Here is a 24,453-nt window from a genome sequence, read left to right as displayed (position 1 = left end):
CAAGTCGAGGCGTGAAGAGAAACGGAAAGAGGTGGAGAGAGAGAGAGAGAGCTGAGAGAGAGCTGAGAGAGAGGGGGTAAACACAGAGAGATGAATATAGGCAGCGACTCCGGAGGAGACGCACATGTTCTGAATATTCACTCAGCATCAGGACCGGAGGACGCCGGGAGAGATGGAGGCAGCGACCGATGGACTTTACAGAGAAATGAGAAGGAGAGAAATTCAGGAGCGTGGATGATTTAAATCTCAGAGCGAAGCAGGAGCACAGTCGTCAGTCGTTTTTCGGTTCTCCTGCTGGAGCGGCTGATCCGGTAAATCATGCTGATGAGCAGGTCCGGACTGCTCGTCCTCGGCTTGTGGATGTGTGTGTGCGCGTGTACGGAGGAAACGTCGACAGATCCACTTGTTAACGCGTCGTCCATCTCGGAGACCTCTCAGAGTTCAGAGTCGGCACAGACAGGGCAGGGTGGTTCCACAGACGCACTTTTTACTCCTCCGAGCGGCAGAAAATCCGGCGACTCTGATCTTATAAAGAACTCTCATACAGGGTTGGATCCGCATCCTAATTCCACCGATTTCCCACAATACACCACTCCGAACAGCGGTACAGTTTTCCAGGGGGTGGCGGACGGTCCTGAACGACCCTCCAGGAGGCGGAGGAGCTGGATCTGGAACCAGTTCTTCGTGATCGAGGAGTACAGCGGGCCGGAGCCGGTTCTGATCGGACGGGTACGAGACGAACGATGTGGTTTTGTTTACGTTTGCATATTTTACTCAGAAATTGCAGATTTAATTCAGTAAGTGAATTTATTTAAGGGACAAAGTTATGCAACACACATATCACCCCTGTAAAAATTGGTTGCCGTATTAAAAACTGGTTGCATCACTTTAAGCAGCAATGAGCACAACTAAACACTGATTTAAGTTGATTTTATTAGACGTGATCCGATCGTTTCAGGTCTCACCACCACATCTCTACTGGGTTCAGATCAGGACTTCGACTCTGTAACTCAAATTAAATGTTGGATCTCTGTCGTGCTCCATAACACCTCGTCTTCAGCTCACAGACAGATGATCTCACATTCTTCTTAAGAATTTCCAGACAGAGGAATGCATTGTTTATGAAATCATGAAATTACATTTGCTTGCACGTAAGGCCACCACACCACCTGTAGTACTGTACCTGTAGTACTGTACCTGTAGTACTGTAAATAATTCAAGGAATGTCTGGAATATCAAGGGAAGTGATGTTCAGGAACATCCCCCAAGTATGGGAGAAGCCTCCTGCTGGTTCTCACTGTGCACCAAATTCTCTCTAGATAGAGAAATTGTGAGGCGTCCTTTAACCAGTGGTTATATGTGGGTGGAGTGGCGTGTTTCCGCCTCGTTAAGAGTGTAGAGAAGGCTGCTACATTAGATAGCGAAGCAGAGAGTAAAACATCTCTGGGCGATAGTCCGAACAAAGCGACCATGGGGCAGGGTTTGATGGGTTTGTCCAAAATGTTAGAAAAGCAATAACCGATTGATTGCCAGTAGTTTGTGATGGCGGGACAGTCCCAAAACATGTGAACTAGTGTAGCAGGGGCCGTATGGCATCTGTCACAGGTGGGATCAAGGTCTAGATGGATTTTGGCTAGTTTAGTTTTGGTGGAATATACCTGGTGTACTAGTTTAAGCTGGATTAGATTGTGTCTAGTGTAAATCCTGTGGAGAATTTTATCCCAGTCTTTATCATCGAGAGTAAGTTGCAGGTCAGTTTCCCACTGGTGCCTCACAGATAGTGGAGAGGGAGTTGTTTCCATATCTAACATCATTTTAGGGGGAAGATTAGGGGTTCCCATGAATTCCATTTTGTAGACAGTTTTTTATATCGAGTCATGACCAATGACTTGAGTTCTTTAGATCAGGGGTTTTCCTTTTTTTGGCAAGCAACATGATATCGATGGCTTAATGAATCGGTGCTATTGGAATGGGCGGCCTTGCTAGTGGTGTCCTGGGCTGGAACACGCAGTCATTGTTTTTGTCAGCAATTTATCTTCACTGCTAGCCACCGGTATTTTATTTAGACTGAGCTGGATAGCATTTAACGTGTGTGCGTGGTCAGCACAGCGAGACTAATCAAATATGCCTCCTGTGAGTGAAAAATGAATTGCTTTAGTTTTAGAAGTAAAGAAATCTCGTAATGTCACGCCCCCCTGGACAGGTACTGCCCCACAGGTTAAAAACCCCTGTTTTAGGTGACTCCTGAGGAGATTCACCACCATTTATCTCCATTTGAAGATACTAGTTGCCAGTCTGAGAATCCAACCACACCAATAATCAAACCAACCACGCTGATTCAAAATTGTGGCCAATAATGTGGAGTTACTCAGTGTTTGTGTCTATAACTCTCTCTGAGAGAGAGTCTCTGTATTTGTAAGGTCAGGCAGTAATGTCGGACAGTCAGTGTTCCAATTCATCCTAAAGCTGTTCAGTATGGTTCCAGCAGCTCATTTTTGGCACCACGTTTCCTTTCCAGCCACTTTGAGCGTGAACAGTGAAACTCTGCATTGCGGCTGAATGCGTTTGAAATGTCATTTCTCAGCGTTTCTACATTTTTGTCCACCCTCACGTCTTCACGTCGGCGGCGCTCGGCGTGGCTCGGATTATACGAGCATGAAAAGCTTCTCTGAAGTTTGCCCGGCATTAGACGCTTGAGTTTAATATTTTATTGGGTTAAAATAAAGACCGATGGCTGCGGTTTTATCTGCGCTTTCTGATGTTTTGGGTCGGGGCAGAGAACTGCTTTATTCTGTATTTCTACATTATTGCGACTGACAGCAGGGTTTGATCCTCGGCTCCGTTTGCTTCCTGTGTAGGTTTTCCTACGGGTATTCCATTTTCTCCTTTAAAATGTAAATAAGTAAATGAATGACTGAGTAGAAGAGTCAGTGGGTGAGTGTGTGTTGGTCACCCTGTCTAGGAACCACCACGACCCTGACCAGGATAAAGCCATATATAATTGTATTATAATTTCATTCCTTTTTCATGAACCTCTCCGTCCTGGTCAAGGCTGCAGTGCCTCAGATGTATCCCCCACCCCCTTGGCGGGCTGATAGCACAGCTGAGATTTGAACCAGGGTCTCAGAGGTGGTGGGCTAGCGTAACAGACCACAACAGCACCTGATAGGGGTGGGAGGGGCGTTGGGGGTTCGAGATGGAGTTAATGAAGGTTTATAGGAACCAGTTTAGCATCATATTTTAATTTTATTTCTTTTTTTATGAACCTCTCCATGCTGGTCAGGGCTGCAGCGCCTCGGACGTACCCCCGACCCCTTGACGGGCCGATAGCACAGCTAAGATTTGAACCCAGATCTCAGAGGCGGTGTACTAGCGCTCATGTGGAGAGATAATAAAAAACGGTGTCTAATATTTTGTCAGCATCCAAAATATTCACACGAAGGCAGATGTATGTGTACGAGAACAGCTGGATGGCACAGTGAAGGAGTGTGTGTAAGCGTGTGTGTGTGTGTGTGTCTGTGTGTGTGTGCAGCGTTTCGCTCAGTGAGCAGCTCTTTTGTTTTTATAGACTGGGTTAATGTAATTCGTGCTGTGAGAATATTTAGGACCGGTGGGGGACGAGGACGGGTATGGGGGTGGGCGGGGATGTTGGGGGTTCGTGGGGGTGGGGTGTATTTCGAGATGGAGGCATGTGCAGAAACAGATGGAGTTAATGGAGGTTTATAAGAACCAGTTTAGCATCATAAAAATGTTCTAAGTGTCGGAGTGCTAGAGGAGGCATTCTCGGGGGGAGGGGGGCGGGTACAACGGAGGAGAACATTTGGGAGAAATTGCCGTGTGCAGTGAAATAAAAAGAACTGATTTAAATTTATTCATTCATTCATTCATTCAGTGTCTGTATAATCAGCGCTTTATCCTAATCAAGGTCTGATTAACTGGGCGAAAGGTTGGAAACACCCGGACAGGTCGTCAGTCCATCACAGGATACACACACACACACCTAGGGGGGCTTTAGTATCTCCAGTTAACTTGGAGAGGGGTATCAGGGGTGATACCTGGAGATTTTGGTATAATCAGGGTGATACCTGGAGATTTTGGTATAATCAGGGGTGATACCTGGAGATTTTGGTATAATCTTGGTGATACCTGGAGATTTTGGTATAATCAGGGTTATACCTGGAGATTTTGGTATCATCAGGGTGATACCTGGAGATTTTGGTATAATCAGGGTGATACCTGGAGATTTTGGTATAATCAGGGTGATACCTGGAGATTTTGGTATAATCAGGGGTGATACCTGGAGATTTTGGTATAATCAGGGTGATACCTGGAGATTTTGGTATAATCTTGGTGATACCTGGAGATTTTGGTATATTCAGGGTGATACCTGGAGATTTTGGTATAATCAGGGGTGATACCTGGAGATTTTGGTATAATCAGGGGTGATACCTGGAGATTTTGGTATAATCAGGGTGATACCTGGAGATTTTGGTATAATCTTGGTGATACCTGGAGATTTTGGTATAATCAGGGTGATACCTGGAGATTTTGGTATCATCAGGGTGATACCTGGAGATTTTGGTATCATCAGGGTGATACCTGGAGATTTTGGTATAATCAGGGGTGATACCTGGAGATTTTGGTATAATCAGGGGTGATACCTGAAGATTTTGGTATAATCAGGGTGATACCTGGAGATTTTGGTATAATCAGGGTGATACCTGGAGATTTTGGTATATTCAGGGTGATACCTGAAGATTTTGGTATAATCAGGGTGATACCTGGAGATTTTGGTATAATCTTGGTGATACCTGGAGATTTTGGTATAATCAGGGTGATACCTGGAGATTTTGGTATAATCAGGGGTGATACCTGGAGATTTTGGTATAATCTTGGTGATACCTGGAGATTTTGGTATAATCAGGGTGGTACCTGGAGATTTTGGTATCATCAGGGTGATACCTGCAGATTTTGGTATAATCAGGGTGATACCTGGAGATTTTGGTATAATCAGGGTGATACCTGGAGATTTTGGTATAATCAGGGTGATACCTGGATATTTTGGTATAATCAGGGGTGATACCTGGAGATTTTGGTATAATCTTGGTGATACCTGGAGATTTTGGTATAATCAGGGGTGATACCTGGAGATTTTGGTATAATCAGGGGTGATACCTGGAGATTTTGGTATAATCAGGGTGATACCTGGAGATTTTGGTATAATCAGGGTGATACCTGGAGATTTTGGTATAATCAGGGGTGATACCTGGAGATTTTGGTATAATCTTGGTGATACCTGGAGATTTTGGTATCATCAGGGTGATACCTGGAGATTTTGGTATAATCAGGGGTGATACCTGGAGATTTTGGTATAATCAGGGTGATACCTGGAGATTTTGGTATAATCAGGGTGATACCTGGAGAATTTGGTATAATCAGGGTGATACCTGGAGATTTTGGTATAATCTTGGTGAGACCTGGAGATTTTGGTATAATCTTGGTGATACCTGGAGATTTTGGTATAATCAGGGGTGATACCTGGAGATTTTGGTATAATCAGGGTGATACCTGGAGATTTTGGTATCATCAGGGTGATACCTGGAGATTTTGGTATAATCAGGGGTGATACCTGGAGATTTTGGTATAATCAGGGGTGATACCTGAAGATTTTGGTATAATCTTGGTGATACCTGGAGATTTTGGTATAATCAGGGGTGATACCTGGAGATTTTGGTATAATCAGGGGTGATACCTGAAGATTTTGGTATAATCAGGGTGGTACCTGGAGATTTTGGTTCACTTACAAACACACAATAAAGTAAATCTGAGCTCCAATCCACCTCTTGCAGGCATTTCAAAGCTCCCTTCAGTTTAAAAGTTTGTTTTGACAGTTTTGTTAGGCTCGCGTCGTCGTCCCCCTCGTCCCCCTCGTCCTCCCCCTCGTCCCCCTCGTCCTCCCCCGTTGTCCTCCTCATCACTCACAGTGTCACCTCGTAAAATGGAAAGATGTGTGTGTGGGTTTAATCCTCTGATCTAAATATACTCCCCGTCTCAGGCTTCACATCATTAATGCATCACCGAGTCTGAAACCTCCCTGGTGGCTCAGAGAGACGCGACAGAGAGGTGATGAGCTGGAAACATGTTATCATCACCAGTACTGAACCAGTGTGTGTGTGTGGGGGGGGGGGAGCTGAACCAGTGCTGAACCAGTGAGGGGGGAATACTTACGAATGCATTTTAACTAAACATGCACAAATTCCAACAGACACATTCCAAAATCTGATGGAAACCCTTGTGAAAGGAGTGGAGGCTGTTACCGCTGCAAATGGGAGGAAACTCCTTATTAATACCAGTGGTTATAAAATGGGAGCTAATGATCAGGTGTCCACAAACATTTGGCACAGTAGGTAGTATAAGTGCCTTACAGCTCCAGGGACCCAGATTTGAATCCTCAGCCTTGCTTACAGTCCACTTACACATGCCGGTAGGTGGACTGGCAGCTGTAATTGCTACTGAGTGTGAGTGAGTGTGTAGGGCCTTCATTTTCTTTTCTGACCTGATCAGAGGTCACTAGAGGAGAAAGCACAGTGCATTATGGGTACACTTTCCCCCCCCTCTTGTTTAGCTGCGCTCCAGTCTGGACCGGGGCGAAGGGCATGTCCTGTACGTCCTGAGCGGAGAGGGGGCGGGCTCAGTGTTCGTGATCGACGGACAAACCGGAAACATCCACGTGACCAAGCCTCTGGACCGGGAGGAAAAGGACCAGTACCGGCTTGTCGCCACAGCAACAGACGGACGGACGGGCCACGCCCTCGAGGCCTCCTCGCAGTTCATCATCAGAGTGCAGGACATCAACGACAATCCTCCGAAGTTCACACACACTCACTACAGCGCCAGCGTGCCCGAGAGAGCCAGTGCTGGTACCACACACACACACACACACTGATGAAGAGTACACACCTGTGGATGGAAGAACACACGTGTTCAGTCAGTGTTTCATCTCTCTTACAGGAACGTCTGTGATTCAGGTGACGGCTACAGACGCCGATGATCAGAGCTATGGCAACAGCGCCAAGCTGGTTTACTCCGTGGTTCAGGGGCAGCAGCACTTCACCGTCGACCCGCACACAGGTCTCACTCATCACACTTTACCACAGCATGGTACCGGTACCAGTGCCAAAATCCTGAACTGTTTAACACTTTTCCACCACATCATCACTGAACCAGTGAGGGGGGAATACTGAACCAGTGAGGGGGGAATACTGAACCAGTACTGAAGCAGTGAGAGGGAATACTGAACCAATACTGAACCAGTGAGAGGGAATACTGAACCAGTACTGAACCAGTGAGAGGGAATATTAAACCAGTGAGCGGGAATACTGAACCAGTACTGAACCAGTGAGAGGGAATATTAAACCAGTGAGTGGGGAATACTGAAACAGTACTGAACCAATAAGGGGGGATACTGAACCAGTGAGAGGGAATACTGAACCAGTACTGAACCAGTGAGAGGGAATATTAAACCAGTGAGAGGGAATACTGAACCAGTACTGAACCAGTGAGAGGGAATATTAAACCAGTGAGTGGGGAATACTGAAACAGTACTGAACCAATAAGGGGGGGGATACTGAACCAGTGAGAGGGAATACTGAACCAGTACTGAACCAGTGAGAGGGAATATTAAACCAGTGAGAGGGAATACTGAACCAGTACTGAACCAGTGAGAGGGAATATTAAACCAGTGAGTGGGGAATATTGAACCAGTACTGAACCAGTGAGAGGGAATACTGAACCAGTACTGAACCAGTGAGAGGGAATATTAAACCAGTGAGTGGGGAATACTGAAACAGTACTGAACCAATAAGGGGGGGATACTGAACCAGTGAGAGGGAATACTGAACCAGTACTGAACCAGTGAGAGGGAATATTAAACCAGTGAGAGGGAATACTGAACCAGTACTGAACCAGTGAGAGGGAATATTAAACCAGTGAGAGGGAATACTGAACCAGTACTGAACCAGTGAGAGGGAATATTAAACCAGTGAGTGGGGAATACTGAACCAGTGCTGAACCAGTGAGAGAGGAATACTAAACCAGTACTGAACTAGTAAGGAGAAAAACTGAACCAGTTCTGAACCAGTAATGGGGTGAATATTGAACCAGTACTGAACCAGTGTGTGTGTGTGTGTGTGTGTACGTGTGTGTGTGTGTGTAGGTGTGGTTCGTACCGCCACGTCCGATATGGACCGCGAGGTGCAGGCTCAGTACGTGCTGGTGTTGGAAGCGAGAGACATGGCAGGACATCAGGGGGGTCTAACAGGTACCACGTCCATCACCGTCAACCTGAGTGACGTCAACGACAACCCACCACGCTTCACTCAACGTGAGTCTCTCTCTCACACACACTCACACACACACACACACACACACACACTCAGTCCTAGTCTGTTCCTGTCAGTCCAAGTGTACTAGTTGCGGTCGGTGTGATGTAACTCTAAGAAATCAACCCAGACACACACTTCATTGTGTGTGTGTGTGTGCGTGAGAGTGTGTGTGTGTGTGACTGTGTGTGTTTGTGTGTGTGTGTGTAGGAGGGGGGCAGAGCAGTGTAGTAAAAGGTTACAGCTTATTCTTGAGTGATCTTTGAAGTGATGTAACATAAAATGTGGTGCTGTGCTGAACTCAATCACTTACACACATCAAACACTTAATCACAACAAGTCACCCCATGAACTATTACAGCAAAAGTATGTGGACACCCGACCGTGTAGTTTGTGTTAGAAACAGCTTAGTTTATCCTAAATAAGTTTTAAAATTGTACTTTTTTTATTGTTACAGCAAAGTAATGATGTTGGACGGGGTGGGGTTGGGTTTGATAGATGGTAGGTTTGGTGGTCCTGGTGCTCCCAGTGGTCAAAGTGTTGATGCATGTAACTAAAACTGCTTCCTGAGTGAAGCTGCTCCCTCATTCATCATCTGACCAATCAGAATCAAGATCTTAACATTTAGCTTATTGACTCATAACCCACCATGTATGTGGAGGGTTTAAACAGAACTCAGGTGCTTTAAAGTGCTCCTAATGTTAGCCTGCAACAGAGCACATGATAATAAATATAGTAATAGTTATAGTAATAATAATAATAGTAATACGATTGTGTTGTGATAATGATGATGATTATTATAATGATGGTGATTGTGATAATGATGATGGTGATTATTATGATGATAAAGATGATGATGATGGTGATGATGGTGATTATTATGATGATAAAGATGATGATGATGATGGTGATGATGATTATGATGATGATAGTGATGATTATTTTGATGATAATTGTGATGGTGATGATTATTATGATGATAAAGAAGTTGATGATGGTGATGATTATTATGATGAAGATGATAATTATTATGATGATGATGATAGTGATGATTATTTTGATGATAATTGTGATAGTGATGATTATTATGATTATAAAATGATGATAATGATGATGGTGATGATTATTATGATGATAAGATGATGGTGGTGATGATTATTATGATGACAAAGGTGATGATGGTGATGGTGATGGTGATGATTATTATGATGACAAAGGTGATGATGGTGATGGTGATGGTGATGATTATTATGATGACAAAGGTGATGATGGTGATGGTGATGATTATTATGATGACAAAGGTGATGATGGTGATGGTGATGATTATTATGATGACAAAGGTGATGATGGTGATGGTGATGATTATTATGATGATAATTGTGATGGTGATGATTATTATGATGATAAAGAAGTTGATGATGGTGATGATTATTATGATGAAGATGATAGTGATGATTATTTTGATGATAATTGTGATAGTGATGATTATTATGATTATAAGGTGATGATAATGATGATGGTGATGATTATTATGATGATAAGATGATGATGGTGATGATTATTATGATGACAAAGGTGATGATGGTGATGATTATTATGATGATAAGATGATGATGATGATGATGGTGATGGTGATGATTATTATGATGACAAAGGTGATGATGGTGATGGTGATGATTATTATGATGATAAGATGATGATGGTGAAGATGATGGTGATGGTGATGATTATCATGATAATTATGGGGATTGTGTTAATTATGATGATGATTGTGTTACTCGTGATGATGAAGATGATTATGAAAATGATGGTGATGAAGATGAGTATTATTATGATGATGGTGATGAAGATGATTTTTATTATTATTATCATATAATCGTGATCATAACGATGATGATTGGGTTGATTGTGATGATGATGATGGTGATGGTGATTATTGTGTTACTTGTGATGATGATTATGATGGTGATTGTGATTATGACAATTTTTATGATGATGATGATTGTGATGATGATTATGATTGTGTTAATTGTGATGATGATGATGATAAAGATGATATCAATGACTTATGAGTTAATTGTTATGATAATGATGGTGATATTGGTGATTATGATGATGATGATGATTATGATGGTGATTGTGATAATGACAATTTTTATGATGATGATGATTGTGATGGTGATGATGATAATTATGATGATGGTTATGATGGTAATGATTGTGTTAATTGTGATGATGATGATGATGATGATAATGATTATTATGGTGATGAAGATAATGATGGTTATGATTGTGATAATTGTGATGATGATGATGATGATTATCATGGTGATGATGATCATGAAGATTGTGTTGATTAAGATGATAAAGATGTTGATGGTAATGATTGTGTTAATCGTAATGATGATTGTGTTGAAGAAGTGCTGATGAAGATAATGGTGATAATTACTATGATGATGGTGGGATGGTGATTGTGATGATGATGATGTAATGATTGCGTCAATAGTGACAGTGGTGATGATGAAGATGATGGTGATGATGATAATAATGAATAATGAAAGATGAAAGAGTGATGTGAGATCAAAGCGCTGTAGATCTTTACACTCATTATACACCATTATTACAGCTGAACATGTGATGGTCATAATGAGGAGATTCATTAGTATTCATAAGAAATATTAGTATATTAAAGTGTGTGTGTGTGTGTGTGTGTGTGTGTGTGTGTGTGTGTGTGTGTGTGTGTGTGTGTGTGTTATAGAAGCAATTTCACTGCTGTTCTCAGACTTTTGGTTTAACGGGTCCTCAGGTGATTTTATTGTTAAATAAAGGAGACCTGAAGTCTCTCTCTCTGTCTCTCTCTCTGCCTCTCTCTCTCTATGTCTCTCTCTCTCTCTCTCTCTCTGCCTCTCTCTCTCTCTGTCTCTCTCTCTCTCTGTCTCTCTCTCTCTGTCTCTCTCTCTCTCTCTCTGCCTCTCTCTCTCTGTCTCTCTCTCTCTCTGTCTCTCTCTCTCTCAGGTCTGTGGGTGTTCTCAGTATCAGAGCTGGCCCTCCCCGGGGTCGAGGTGGGTCGCGTCTCCGCCTCTGATGCTGATGTTGGAGAGAACGCTGAGCTGGTCTTCACCATCACGGACGGAGACGGGAGGAAAGTGTTCAACATCAGTGGCCTGAAGCAGCAGGGGGTGATTCTACTCAACCAGGTGAGAGGGAAAGCTCTGTGAGTGTGTGTGTGTGTGTGTGTGTTACCGTGATTGCGGTATTTTAAAGGTCTGACTGACCTTTTAAAGAAATGACCAGTATAAAATGAGGTGGTATTTGGGAACAGAAACAGAGCCGAAGTTTCTCGGCAGTACAGAACTTTCTGCCTTGTGGTTTCCTAGCGTTTCCCGGTGAAACTGGACCCACCACGACCCTGACCAGGACACACACAGCGATGAGGAAAATGAAATCAAATAAAAGGAGTGTTCATCTATATTAGGGACAGAGCTGAACCCACACAGGCTGATACTTTAGATGTTCTGCTAATGGTTAATACACTGGTATGGAATACCAGACTTGTATTCAGAAGGTTGCTGGTTCAAGCCCCATCTCTGCCAGGTTTTCACTGTTGGGCCCCTAAGCAAGGTCCCTATCCTTCACTTAGTTACATTGTAGGAATGTTACATGTACATTGTGGGATGATAATGTCCATTACAAACCTGGAATCAGTCCTCCATCAGTAATAGAGGAGTTTGGTATGTTCTCTCTGCATCTATGAACACTTGGAAGGTGGATTGGCTGCTCTAAACTCCATCAGTAATAGAGGAGTTTGGTATGTTCTATCTGCATCTATAAAGTGTATTGGCTGCTCTAAACTCCATCAGTAATAGAGGAGTTTGGTATGTTCTCTCTGCATCTAAAAACACTTGGAAGGTGGATTGGCTGCTCTAAACTGACTCTAGATCTGACTGAGTGAATGTGTGAGCCTGTGTTGCCCTGTGATGGATCGGCGACCTGTCCAGGGTGTATTCCCGACTGGCGCTGACCCACAGCGACCCTGATCAGGATGAAGTGGTTAGCAGAAATGAATGAGCAAATGTGTAGTACATTTACATTTTCGGCATTTTTCAGACGCTTATTTTTCCAAGCGACTCACAGTACTGTGACAGTATACTGTCTAAGCAATTGAGGGTTAAGGGCCTCGCTCAGGGGCCCAACAGTGACAACCTCGCAGTGGGAGGGCTTGAACCAACGACCTTCTGAATACTAGTCCAGTACCTTAACGACTAGACTACAACTGTAGTAGTGCGTGCTATTGTGTTCGTTTCAAGTTTAGACAGAGTGCATAAGACGAGGTTTAAGCCCTGCACCCTCCAGGTCGGCACCGTCGGGCCCTTGAGCGAGGCCCTCAACCCTCAGTCGCTCTGATCGTACATGGTCACAGTTGTAAGTCGCTCCGTACCGAGTCACGCCGACGATGAATCGGCTTTTACGCGAGTGAGCGATGCGACCCTAATTCCTCTGGAAGCGAGTGAGAAGCGGGGGCGAGTTCAGACCTCCACAAAAATACACGCCATGCAGAATGAGCCGAGCTGTTTACCGCTTTGATAAGCGCCTATAGAGACAGCTGTGTGTGTGTGTGTGTGCGTGCGTGTGTGTGTGTGTGTGTGTGTGTGTCGGAGGAGTTTATGATAAGAGGGAACCACGCAGCGCTGATAACATAATGCAGGAGAGGACGAGGAGGGAGACGAGGCATGAAAGTGAATAATAACCCAAACTCAGCAGCATGTGGGTACAAAACCACAGAGGAGGAGGAATCAGCTACACTATACTGCCGAAAGTATTCGCTCGCCTGCCTTCACACGCATATGAACTTCAGTGACGTCCCACTTTTAATCCATAGTGTTTAATATGATGTCGCCACCCTTTGCAGCTATAACAGCTTCGACTCTTCTGGGAAGGCTTTCCACAAGGTTTAGGAGTGTGTTTATGGGAATTTTTGACCGTTCTTCCAGAAGCGCATTTGTGAGGTCAGACACTGATGTTGGACGAGAAGGCCTGGCTCACAGTCTCCACTCTAATTCATCCCAAAGGTTTTCTATCGGATTGAGATCAGGACTCTGTGCAGGCAGGTCAAACTCGCTCATCCACGTCTTTATGGAGCTTGTGCTTTGTGCACTGGTGCGCAGTTATGTTGGGACAGGAAGGGGCCATCCCCAAACTGTTCCCACAAAGTTGGGAGCATGAAATTGTCCAAAATCTCTCGGTATGCTGAAGCATTAAGAGTTCCTTTCACTGGAACTAAGGGGCCGAGCCCGACTCCTGAAAAACACCCCACAATACAGTCAGACAGGTACCGTTCTCCTGGCAACCGCCAAACCCAGACGGAGAAGCGTGATTTGTCACTCCAGAGAACACGTCTCCACTGCTCTAGAGTCCAGTGGCGGCGTGCTTTACACCACCGCAGCAGTGATGTAAGGCTTGGATGCAGCTGCTCGGACATGGAAACCCGTTCCATGAAGCTCTACACACTGTTCCTGAGCTCATCTGAAGGCCACATGAAGTCTGGAGGTCTGTAGCGATTGAGTTGGTGTGATTGAGTTGAGTGAGTGAATAATGATTGAATTTGGGGGAACAGTTTAGGGAAGGCTCTTTCCTGTTCTGACATGACTGTGAGGTCTATAAAGACATGGTTTGATGAGCCGGCTTCGGTGGTCTGAACTGCCGTGACCTTAAACTCTATTAAACACCTTTAGGAAGAATTGGAACCTTGATTGTGAGCCAGGACTTCTCATGCAAAAACAGGTTCACATTTCAGCTGTGCTATCAGCCGGATGGGCATCTACACAGGCAGGCTGAAGCCCTGTCTTGGATTGGCTACTTTAAACTGCCCCTTGATGCGGTGGTGCACGGGCGCTGGGACTCTGAACTCTCGCCTTGCTACCGGTCGGCTGGGCGCCGCCTACATTCACATTTTTGACATTTAGCAGATGTGCTGTTACAGTATACAGTCTCAGCAATTGAGGGTTAAGGGCCTCGCTCAAGGGCCCAACAACAGCAACCTAGCAGTGATGGTGCTTGAACCGGTGACCTTCTGATTACTAGTCCAGTACCTTAACCACTAGGCTACAACGTCCCTAGCAGGCACAATCGGCAGTGCAGACAGTGCAGCGGACAAAACAGGCTGCTGGGTGGAAAAAGTTGGACTACAAAGTGGGCGGGGTCTTTGATGCTTTGTAAGGACCCTGGTTAGTAGCCCGAGGTGCCTGTACGGGAGTGGAGAAATGTAGAGATCAGTGTGTGACTCTCCATGTGCAAGACTGACCTCACATGCCAATCCACCGAAGTACGGGCGAATAAAGAGGGGTCGGTGGAGCACGCACATGTGTGTCGGGAGAATATACCCTCCTCAGACGCCATCAGGGTCTTTAGAGGGGTAAAAGTAATTGGCTATGACTAAATTAGAAGAAAAAGGGAGAACATGCAGAAATAAGTGTGACCCTCTCCATGTGTGTCCTCTCAGGTGTTGGACTTTGAGACTCACAGCTCGTACACGCTCTCGGTGGAGGTTCAGAACCCCCGCTTGGACGTGCGCTTCCTCCGCGGCGGGGTGTTTAGGGACGAAGCGGTGGTGAGGATCACCGTCCTGAATGCAGACGAGCCGCCGCAGTTCACTCACGCGCGATACCATCTGAACATCAGCGAGAACTGCAGAGCGCCGTGCAGCGTGGGACGGGTTCATGCCGTCGACCCCGATACAGGACTCAGCACCAATGTAGAGTACGTACGCTCTTCACTGATCAGTCATAACATTAAAACCACCTCCTTGTTTCTACACTCACTGTCCATTTGATTGATTGATTGATTGATTGAGTACTTTATTAATCCCCGAAGGGAAATTGTGGTGTCGCAGCAGCAATAACAATTATGACAAAAAACATCACAGAGTGACATTACAATGAGGTAAATAAAGAATCAAAAAATTTGTACAAATGTAAATACAAGTAAGATATAAAATCTAAAAATATACATATATGAAGAAAATAAAATAAAATAATATAAAAAATAATAATATAATATAAAAACATCTAACAGGACAAGAACAAAAGAAACTAAAAAGGGGGGGGGGGGGGGCTGAAGGTGCAGTTACAGACGTTGTGCAATTTGAAATTTTTAAATAAAAACAGTACCCTGTGCAAATTTTATCAGCAACACTTACCATATATGAGTGCTTTGTAGTTTTACAATTACTGACTGTAGTCCATCTGTTTCTCTACATACTGTTTTAACCTGCTTTCACCGTGTTCTTCAATGGTCAGGACCCCCACAGGACCACCACAGAGTAGGTATTATTTAGGTGGTGGATCATTCTCAGCACTGCAGTGACACTGACATGGTGGTGGTGTGTTAGTATGAGTTTTTAAATACTGTGTCCACTCACTGTCCACTCTTTTAGACACTCCTACCTAGTTGATCCACCTTGTAGATGTAAAGTCAGAGACGATCGCTCATCTATTGCTGCTGTTTGAGTCGGTCATCTTCTAGACCTTCATCAGTGGTCACAGGACGCTGCCCACGGGGCGCTGTTGGCTGGATATTTTTGGTTGGTGGACTATTCTCAGTCCAGCAGTGACGGTGAGGTGTTTAAAAACTCCAGCAGCGCTGCTGTGTCTGATCCACTCATACCAGCACAACACACACTAACACACCACCACCATGTCAGTGTCACTGCAGTGCTGAGAATCATCCACCACCTAAGGGGCATGAAAGGGGGCTAACAAAGCATAGAGAGAAACAGATGGACTACAGTCAGTAATTGTAGAACTACAAAGTGCTTCTATATGGTAAGCGGAGCTGATAAAATAGACAGTGAGTGTAGAAACAAGGAGGTGGTTTTAATGTTATGGCTAATCCTGTTTCTGGTCCTCGTTATTCACCTGTCAGTCTTAATCTTCGTCCTCACCTCGTTTTTCATGTCCCGTCTCTTCCTCTTTATCTCTCTCAGGTATTCCATCGACCCGGCGTCCGATCCCAGCGCTGCGTTCCGTATCTCTCCCGTTAGCGGGCTCATCACCGCCATGATCGAGCTGGACCGGGAGCGCGAGCAGTGGCGCAACATCACCGTCATCGCGTCTCAGAGAGGTATCGCTCCATCACACTCTGAATCGATCGTTACGAATGAGGCGCGACGTTTGAGGCTCTGAGCTCGTGATTAGTGTATCAAGAAAAATCATTTCACCTCAGCTCGATTTCTCCTCTGATGCTGGATCTCCAGGATTGGCATGGTCCTAAGTAGATGTTCCTTATCTTGCTTGTGTGTGCTGGAAGGTCAGTAGGGGTATTCACAGTGTTCCTTAGGGTCAATGGGCTCCTGTGAGGAACTCTTCTTTAGGTCCAGGGTCAAAATTTACATTCAGCAAAGCAACTGAGAGCAAAGGTCCTTAATGAGGTGCCCAGTAGTGACCGCTTAGTGGTGATGAAGCTTGAACTCTTTATCGGGTTTAAGCAGGGTCCAAACTTTTACTGTTGGGGTTTAGATGGAGTAAAAATACACAACCACAGGTCGCTCAGGTGGCACAGCGGTAAAAACACACGCTGGAACCAGAGCTGGGATCTCGAATACATCATATGAGCGGCCACATAAACAATGATTGGCCTGTTGTTCAGATATGGGCGGGACTAAGCCGGATAGGGACTCTCTCCCATGACTGCTGCTATTCTGACCTCTGCTGGCTGATTGGTGGCGCCTGCACAGAGATGAGAAAAGAGTGCTCTCAGGGTGTGTCTCTCCATACACAATGCTGAGCTGCACTGCACTCGTCAAAGTGTAGGTGATAAGATGCATACGGCTGCTGCCCACGTGTCGGAGGGGGCGTGGGTTAGCTTCGTTCTCCTCAACCAGAGCGAGGATCGGCATTGGTGGAGAGGAAGCATGATGCAATCTGCCAATTGGACGCGCTAAAAAGGGAGAAAAGAGGGAAAAAATGCATAAAAACAAAAATATATAAAAACATAAATATAAATATATAAACATATAAATATATATACTCTATATATAATATGTATTTCTCCCGATTTTTAGCGTTATGCTTCCTCTCTACTGATGCCGATCCCCGCCCCATGATTGAGGAGAGCGAACTGACACACGTCCCCTCCGACACGTGTGCAGTAGCCGACTGCATTTTTTCACCTGCACAGCCAAGTTAATATGCCGATCAGCTTTGTGCATGGAGAGCCACACCCTGATCAGCATTATTCCTTGACTCTGTCCTCTACTCAGAGGTCCCTATGAGGTTCCTATCCAGCTCCCTAACCCCGTACGAACAACAGCCAAACGTTGTTCATGTAGCTGCCCAGCCCAGCCGGATGGCAGAGCTGAGATTCGATACGATGTATTCGAAATCCCAGCTCTGGTGTGCTAGCGTGTTTTACCGCTGAGCGACCCACAGACTCTTTTATAATAAAAGAAATAAAAATAGAACTGAGCTTCTTATTACTAACGATTCCACTTCCTTCTTATTTGAGTGACTGATGATATATCGTCCACAGTGTCGTGTAAACTTTGATTTTGTCGACTTCTACTTCACTCACCAGGTTATAATCCTAATGGAAAGGTTTTTACACTTCTTTAAATTAAACATACCCACTTCCCTCGGAACTATTCATTTTCTCAGCGCGCCTAAAATCTTCTGCATTTTCTCTGAGGTGCTGCGTTTATCCAAAATCTCAGGAACCCCCTAGAGCAGTGGTGTCCAAACTTGCCAACAGTCCCCGATGACATTATTCTAAACAATAAGATATGCATATACAAAAAATATACACATTAACTTACATAAAACTTATATAAAATTTACATAAAACTGGCACCATTTGTTCAATATATACAGGTATTGATTAAGACTCTTTATGTACAAATGTACAAAAATGATTAAATGTGAATGAATATAAATATATAAAATCTGGAATAATAAGTCCGAGATGTACTGTACAGTTATTGTACAAGTTATGAGTTATACATGGTATGTGTGCTTGTGTGGTGACCCACAATTAACACGTAAAAAAAAAAGTGAAAACCGCTAAAAGTGGAGATACGTGTTTTTTATCGGACAGCGATGATAACTTTTTTTATTTAATTTTTTTCTGTTTGATGGTGCTGGTGGGCCACAAGTAATGCAATTTAAGACAGAAGATGCGGGCCGTATATAATCCAATCACGGCCCGTGGACTTCGGACATACCTGCCCTAGAACCTCTTTGAGGAAGCCGATTTGACTCGGTTGCCTTTCTCAGCACGAATGCCCGAAGTTACTGACAAAATCCATGATTGCTAGAAAGTGCTCATGCTCCAGATGTTACAGGACCCCAACCGGGTGCTCAAATGGCACTTTAATGATGGGTTGCTGCACAAGGGGCGCTGGCAGGTGAAGCATCTGTGGCAGATGTTGTAGACCCACGCTGAAGTGAATCCATAATGGAAATAATTGGTTGGAAATAATCGGTTGATAACAGAATATTTTATTTTATTTTCATCATTTAGCGGATGCTTTTATCCAAAGCGACGTACAGTACTGTGACAGCATACTGCTTAAGCAATTGAGGGTTAAGGGCCTTGCTCAAGGGCCCAACAGTGACAACCTGGCTGAGGTAGGGCTTGAACCATCAACCTTTTGATTACTAGTCCAGTACCTTAACCACTAGGCTACAACTGAATATACATAGAAAGCCGCATATGCCAGCTCATTTTGGAAGCTGGGGTCAGAGCGCGCCTCTGGACCCGAGAGGGTTAAGGGCCTTTGCTCAAGGGCCCAACCGTGGCTGCATGTCAGAGCCGAGATTCGAACTCTCAACCTTTTGATTGGCAGCCCAAAGCTCTATCCATTAGCCTACCACTGTCCAAATAAGGCATCTTGTAGGACGAACGAACCCAAACCGCGAGCCTTCAATCCGGTCCGCCACCGAAGCCGCCCTCTTTTGGGGCGGATCCGTTCGCCTGTGTGCGACGCGCCTAATCCCCGAGTCCTGCCACTCGGGCGTGATGCTATCAATTCAATGTTTTCATCTCTCGCTCGTAGACAGCCCCGACCAAGTTACCAGGGTTGCAGTTGCCATAGAGACGCTGGATGTAAATGACAACCCGCCTGTGCTGGACAGACAGTACGACACGGCGGTGTGTGACTCCGGCACTGCAGGACAGGTTTGAACTTTTACAAATATCACGTGCTAGAACCTCGTATTGGTCTGCGTGTGTGTGTGTGTGTGTGTGTGTGTGTGTGTGTGTTTCCCACCCGTTTTCAGTTCTGTTCTCTATCATGTATATGATCGTTTGTATTTACTGATTATCCCTGATATTGATCCCAGCTTTGTACTTTTGACCGTTCCTGTGAACCTCGTTCATCGGAAACTGTTTGCAGATCGAGCGAGCTTTGTCTGACTCTCTGACTGCCGTTACTTGGATTGTGTTTCTCGATCGTTTGCTGTCTGTTCGACAGAAACGTTCGTCGTCATCATTACATTAAGAACACAAATTTATACAGAGTCTCACTGCAAACGGGACAGTTATATCAAGTATATACACCGATCAGCCATAACATTAAAACCACCTCCTTGTTTCTACACTCACTGTCCATTTTATCAGCTCCACTTACCATATAGAAGCACTTTGTAGTTCTACAATTACTGACTGTAGTCCATCTGTTTCTCTGCATGCTTTGTTACCCCCCTTTCACCCTGTTCTTCAATGGTCAGGACCCCCAAAAGACCCCCACAGAGCAGGTATTATTTAGGTGGTGGATGATTCTCAGCACTGCAGTGACACTGGCATGGTGGTGGTGTGTTAGTGTGTGTTGTGCTGGTATGAGTGGATCAGACACAGCAGCGCTGCTGGAGTTTTTAAATACAGTGTCCACTCACTGTCCACTCTATTAGACACTCCTACCTAGTTGGTCCACCTAGTAGATGTAGACGTGTTTGATAAAGAAGGACGTTGTGTGCATTGCATCAACTGCCTATAAAACCTAGACCCATTCCACTGTGGTGTATTTGTGTTAGGTGATCCAGGTGTCTGTGTGTCTGGTGTATGTGTGTTAAGTGATACAGGTGTGTGTGTGTTAGGTGATACAGGTGTCTGTGTGTCTGGTGTATGTGTGTTAAGTGATACAGGTGTGTGTGTGTTAGGTGATACAGGTGTGTGTGTGTGTTTGTGTTAGGTGATACAGGTGATCCGGGCTGTAGACAGGGACCAGATCAGCTCCAGTTCACCTGTACGCTTCAGTCTGCCATCAAACAGCGGCGTGTCTCTGAACTTCACCATCCAGGAGAGAGGAGGTGAGTTCTATTCCCATTATTCTCATCCTTTATGATGTGGAGCTATTCTGGTAACAGTCACATGCTCCTCTCCTCCCACAGATCACACGGCCAATCTGCTTCTCCTGTCCTCCCTGAAGCCCCTCCCTCACGCCACCTACCCCGCCTTCCAAACTGTCAAAATACCCATAATCCTGCAGGATGGAGAGTCAGCGCTGAGCAGCATGGGGACCGTGACCGTGACGCTGTGTCCCTGTGAGAATGGAGGGATGTGGGTGGAGGACAGGAAGAGGAGGACGGATGGAGAGGACATGATGGAGTGGGAGAGACAAGCTGTGTGTTCTTCTCCTCCATCATCATCCACACTGCTGGGCTTCACCTCAGCCGTCATGCTGGCAGTGCTGGCATCATCCTTCATCCTCGCTGGTACCACAGAGTCTTTTATTATTATTATTATTATTATTATTATTATTAATTATTATTATTATTGTTATTATTATTATTATTATTATTATTATTATTATTATACAATTAATCATTATTATTATTATGCAGTTAATTAATTTATTATTTTTATATTATTGGTATTATTATAATCATCAGCATTATTATTATTTTTATTATTAATGTTATTATTTACTATTTACAATAATGTTATTATTTATTATTTTCTTTTTTATTATTATTTTTATTAAAAAATATTATTTATGTTTATTGTTATTATTGTATTAGATTATTATTATTATCTTTATTATTTGTATTGTTATTATGATTATTGTTTTTATTATTATTATTATTATTACTGTAATTGTTATTTTTACTATTACTATTATTATTATTATACAACTAATTATTATTATTATTATAATGCAGTTAATTTATTATTTTTATTATTAATTATTATTTTTTATATTATTTTCTTTTTTATGATTGTTTTTATTACAAAATATTATTTATTTTGCTAATTTGCCGATTTTTACTTTAAATATAAATGTAAGAGCATAGGTGCCCCCTCCAGATGACACCCTCCATCCATCCATTAATTTATCAATCTGTCTCTGCTCAGTTTAGTCACTTTGAAAGTCGTTGTATTGTAATGAAGCCGTGATGTTGATGGTATTTCGTAATGACCTGTAATTTCTCTCAGTAGTGGTGGCGTGGTCTCTGTCCACGAGGAAGAGGAAGCGCGACTCTCTGTCTCCGGTGGAAAACGACGAGATCAGAGAGAACATCATCAGATATGACGTGGAGGGCGGAGGAGAGGAAGATACGGCTGCTTTCGACATCACCGCTTTAAAAAGCGTACCACACGGCATACACGCGTGAGTGAACGTGTCAGCACCTCGTCAGGTCGTGTTTATATTTTATTATTATTGTTATTATTTATTATTATCTTCTCCAGGCGATGTGTTGGTGCCGCGCCGCTGTACAGTCAGCTCTGCTACAGCATCCACGCCCTGAACGAGGGTCCGTTCAGCCGCTTCGAGTCCCGCCCGGACCGGGACAGGCTGACACAGACGCTCCCGCGCGGACACACACTGAACCCCAGGCCGTTACGACCCGGTTCTGCGCTCACAAGGACGAATCAGAACAGAACCAGAGAGGAGTGCGACGGTTCTGCCGAGAGCCAGCCGGGGGACGAGGGCGTCGCCACGAGCCAAAATCAGGTCTGTCTGAAGACCTATCTCTCTCTTTACATAGACACATTTTATGTCATCCTACACTCCAGAGAAGAGGGCGTGTCTAAATCCTCAGATCCCTGAAAATGCTCCTACTGAGGCGCCTTAATTCTGAGTGATAATCTGACTGAATAACGAGGGAGCGTCCGACGCCTCCTCAGCACTGAATCTGCCTCTCTACTGAGGCAGCTGATCAGGTAGGCAGGAGGCAGCGAGGCAGCTCACTAATCCATCTTCGGTCTCTCTGTAGGCTTCATTAATCCAGAGCGACAGCGGCCGTCCAGCGGATCCTCCAGCTTCATCACTCCATCACCTTCACTCCTCCGTCTCATCACCTGCTGCTCCTGAGAACATCACATCCTCACACGGAGCCACACCCGGATGCAGCGCGGCTCCGTTCAGAACCATGGAAGGAACTCTACTACGAGCGGGAGCAGAAATACTGACCGGAACTACTTTTGTATATCCGAAAACAGCACAGGACTGCACTCAGCACCCTGTGGGACTCCACACCAGACCGGAGGTGAAGAACAGGGCCGGCGTGCTGACCCTAACGATCGACGAGCTGCTGCGGCAGAGGCTGGACTGGGTGACCTTCGACCCCATGCAGCCTCCGTACGACTCGCTGCGGATGTACGAGTACGAGGGGGCCGAGTCGGAGGCCACGTCGCTCAGCTCCATAGAGAGCCAGGACGACGGGGGGATGGAGGGCGAGGTTTTTAAAGAGTGGGAACCCAAATTTCAGAAACTGTTGGAGGTCCTCAGAGCTGATGAGAAGAATAAAGAGGGAAAAGAAAACAAAGTCATTAAAGAGGAAGGGGAAGTACAGGGGGAGGAGGGAGGTGGATCGTAGAGATGAGGTGGAGAGGGTAAAAAATTTGAGAATATGAAAATGAATTATTTTCAAGGAGAAGACAAGGAACTGGGGTTGATAGTGTGAGGTGAAAGGAATGTGAGCCTAATAAAATGTAACAAGTTGCTTAGTAAAATCAAGGAAAAGAATGGAGGACATACTGAAATGAAAGAGTGTGAATAAAGGGTGAAGAGAAGTGGTAAAATAAAGAATTAAAAATAATAAAGCAAGTAAAACAAGTTCAAATAAGGCGAATGATAGTATGAAGACAAAATTAGAGAAATTTAGGAGATAGAATGGTGAAAAGAGAGGTGAGCAGTGAGGATCTATGATTTACAAATTGATAGATATTAAAAGAAAAAATGTGGTGTAAAAATACGACACATTAAATTAAGATAAACAAAATAGAAATTTAAAGATAAATGTGTCCTAAAAGGTACAAAAAACTGAGACAACAGGAGGTACAGCAAGTAAAAAAGAGCATTTTTTTAACTCTCGGGCTGGCTGGGCGCCCAACAGTCACAGTTGATGTGTCTGAGGGAGGGACGGTCAGATAACGAATCGCCTTCTCGTTGCTGCTACAGTGACACCTACTGTCTGCTTGAGGTGCCAGCAAGAGCAAATAGAAGAATACAGAAAGACTAGCAAGAAACAAAAGGAGGGTATATTGCTGCTCACTTGCCCTTGAAGACCCCACCCACATAGTCTGGTCATTTCCCCAACCCAGCAGACTCGGTGGCCAATTGTGTCCGCTAGACGGTGCCCAGCCGACCGGTAGCAGAGCTGAGATTCAAACCGCAGTGTTCAAAATCTCAGCGCTGGTGTGCTAGCGGAATATCCCTCTGTGCCAACATGAGAATTGTTGAATATTGAATAGAAAGCTGAAGTATAAACACGTTAATATTTCACGGCAAGTTTTTAGCTTCTTCACAATCGTCCATTATAGCAACGTGAATATTTCACTCTGAGCCAAAGATACCAAACAGCTCAGCACTGAAATATTGATTCAAAACCACCAACACTGAATTTATTAAAATATTTTAAAAAGATTTATAAAAAATGAAGCGATTCTGAAATCTGAATATAGAAGCTTCTTATCTTTATGAAAAATTAAGTTTCAAGTTTGGAGTGAGTGAGAGAATAATAAAGAGGACGTTTAATAAAACAGATGATGGTTAAAGATGAAGATGGTTTGAATATAGGAGAGAATGGAGCGATACCTATGCCTGGTTCACACTACACGATTTTTGCCCTGATTTTCG

The 24,453-nt window shown here is 44.3% G+C and overlaps 1 protein-coding gene across 1 annotated transcript; it reads left to right on the top strand.

Annotated features, from left to right (window-relative positions):
- Positions 1–318: 318 nt before the first annotated feature.
- On the top strand, positions 319–23,500 carry LOC134333939 (cadherin-11). The gene is made up of 13 exons (XM_063016106.1): positions 319–729; positions 6,626–6,920; positions 7,012–7,131; positions 8,216–8,383; positions 11,397–11,578; positions 14,881–15,137; positions 16,363–16,499; positions 19,429–19,550; positions 20,563–20,680; positions 20,762–21,085; positions 21,807–21,981; positions 22,062–22,326; positions 22,589–23,500. The coding sequence occupies exons 1-13, from the start codon at positions 319–321 to the stop codon at positions 23,189–23,191; spliced, it is 3,177 nt and encodes a 1,058-aa protein (XP_062872176.1). The 3' UTR covers positions 23,192–23,500.
- Positions 23,501–24,453: the final 953 nt, after the last annotated feature.

Source organism: Trichomycterus rosablanca, chromosome 19, assembly GCF_030014385.1.
Source record: "Trichomycterus rosablanca isolate fTriRos1 chromosome 19, fTriRos1.hap1, whole genome shotgun sequence".
Classification (NCBI taxonomy): domain Eukaryota; kingdom Metazoa; phylum Chordata; class Actinopteri; order Siluriformes; family Trichomycteridae; genus Trichomycterus; species Trichomycterus rosablanca.
Note: the sequence above shows the minus strand (reverse complement) of the source record. Positions and strands in the feature narration are given on the sequence as shown.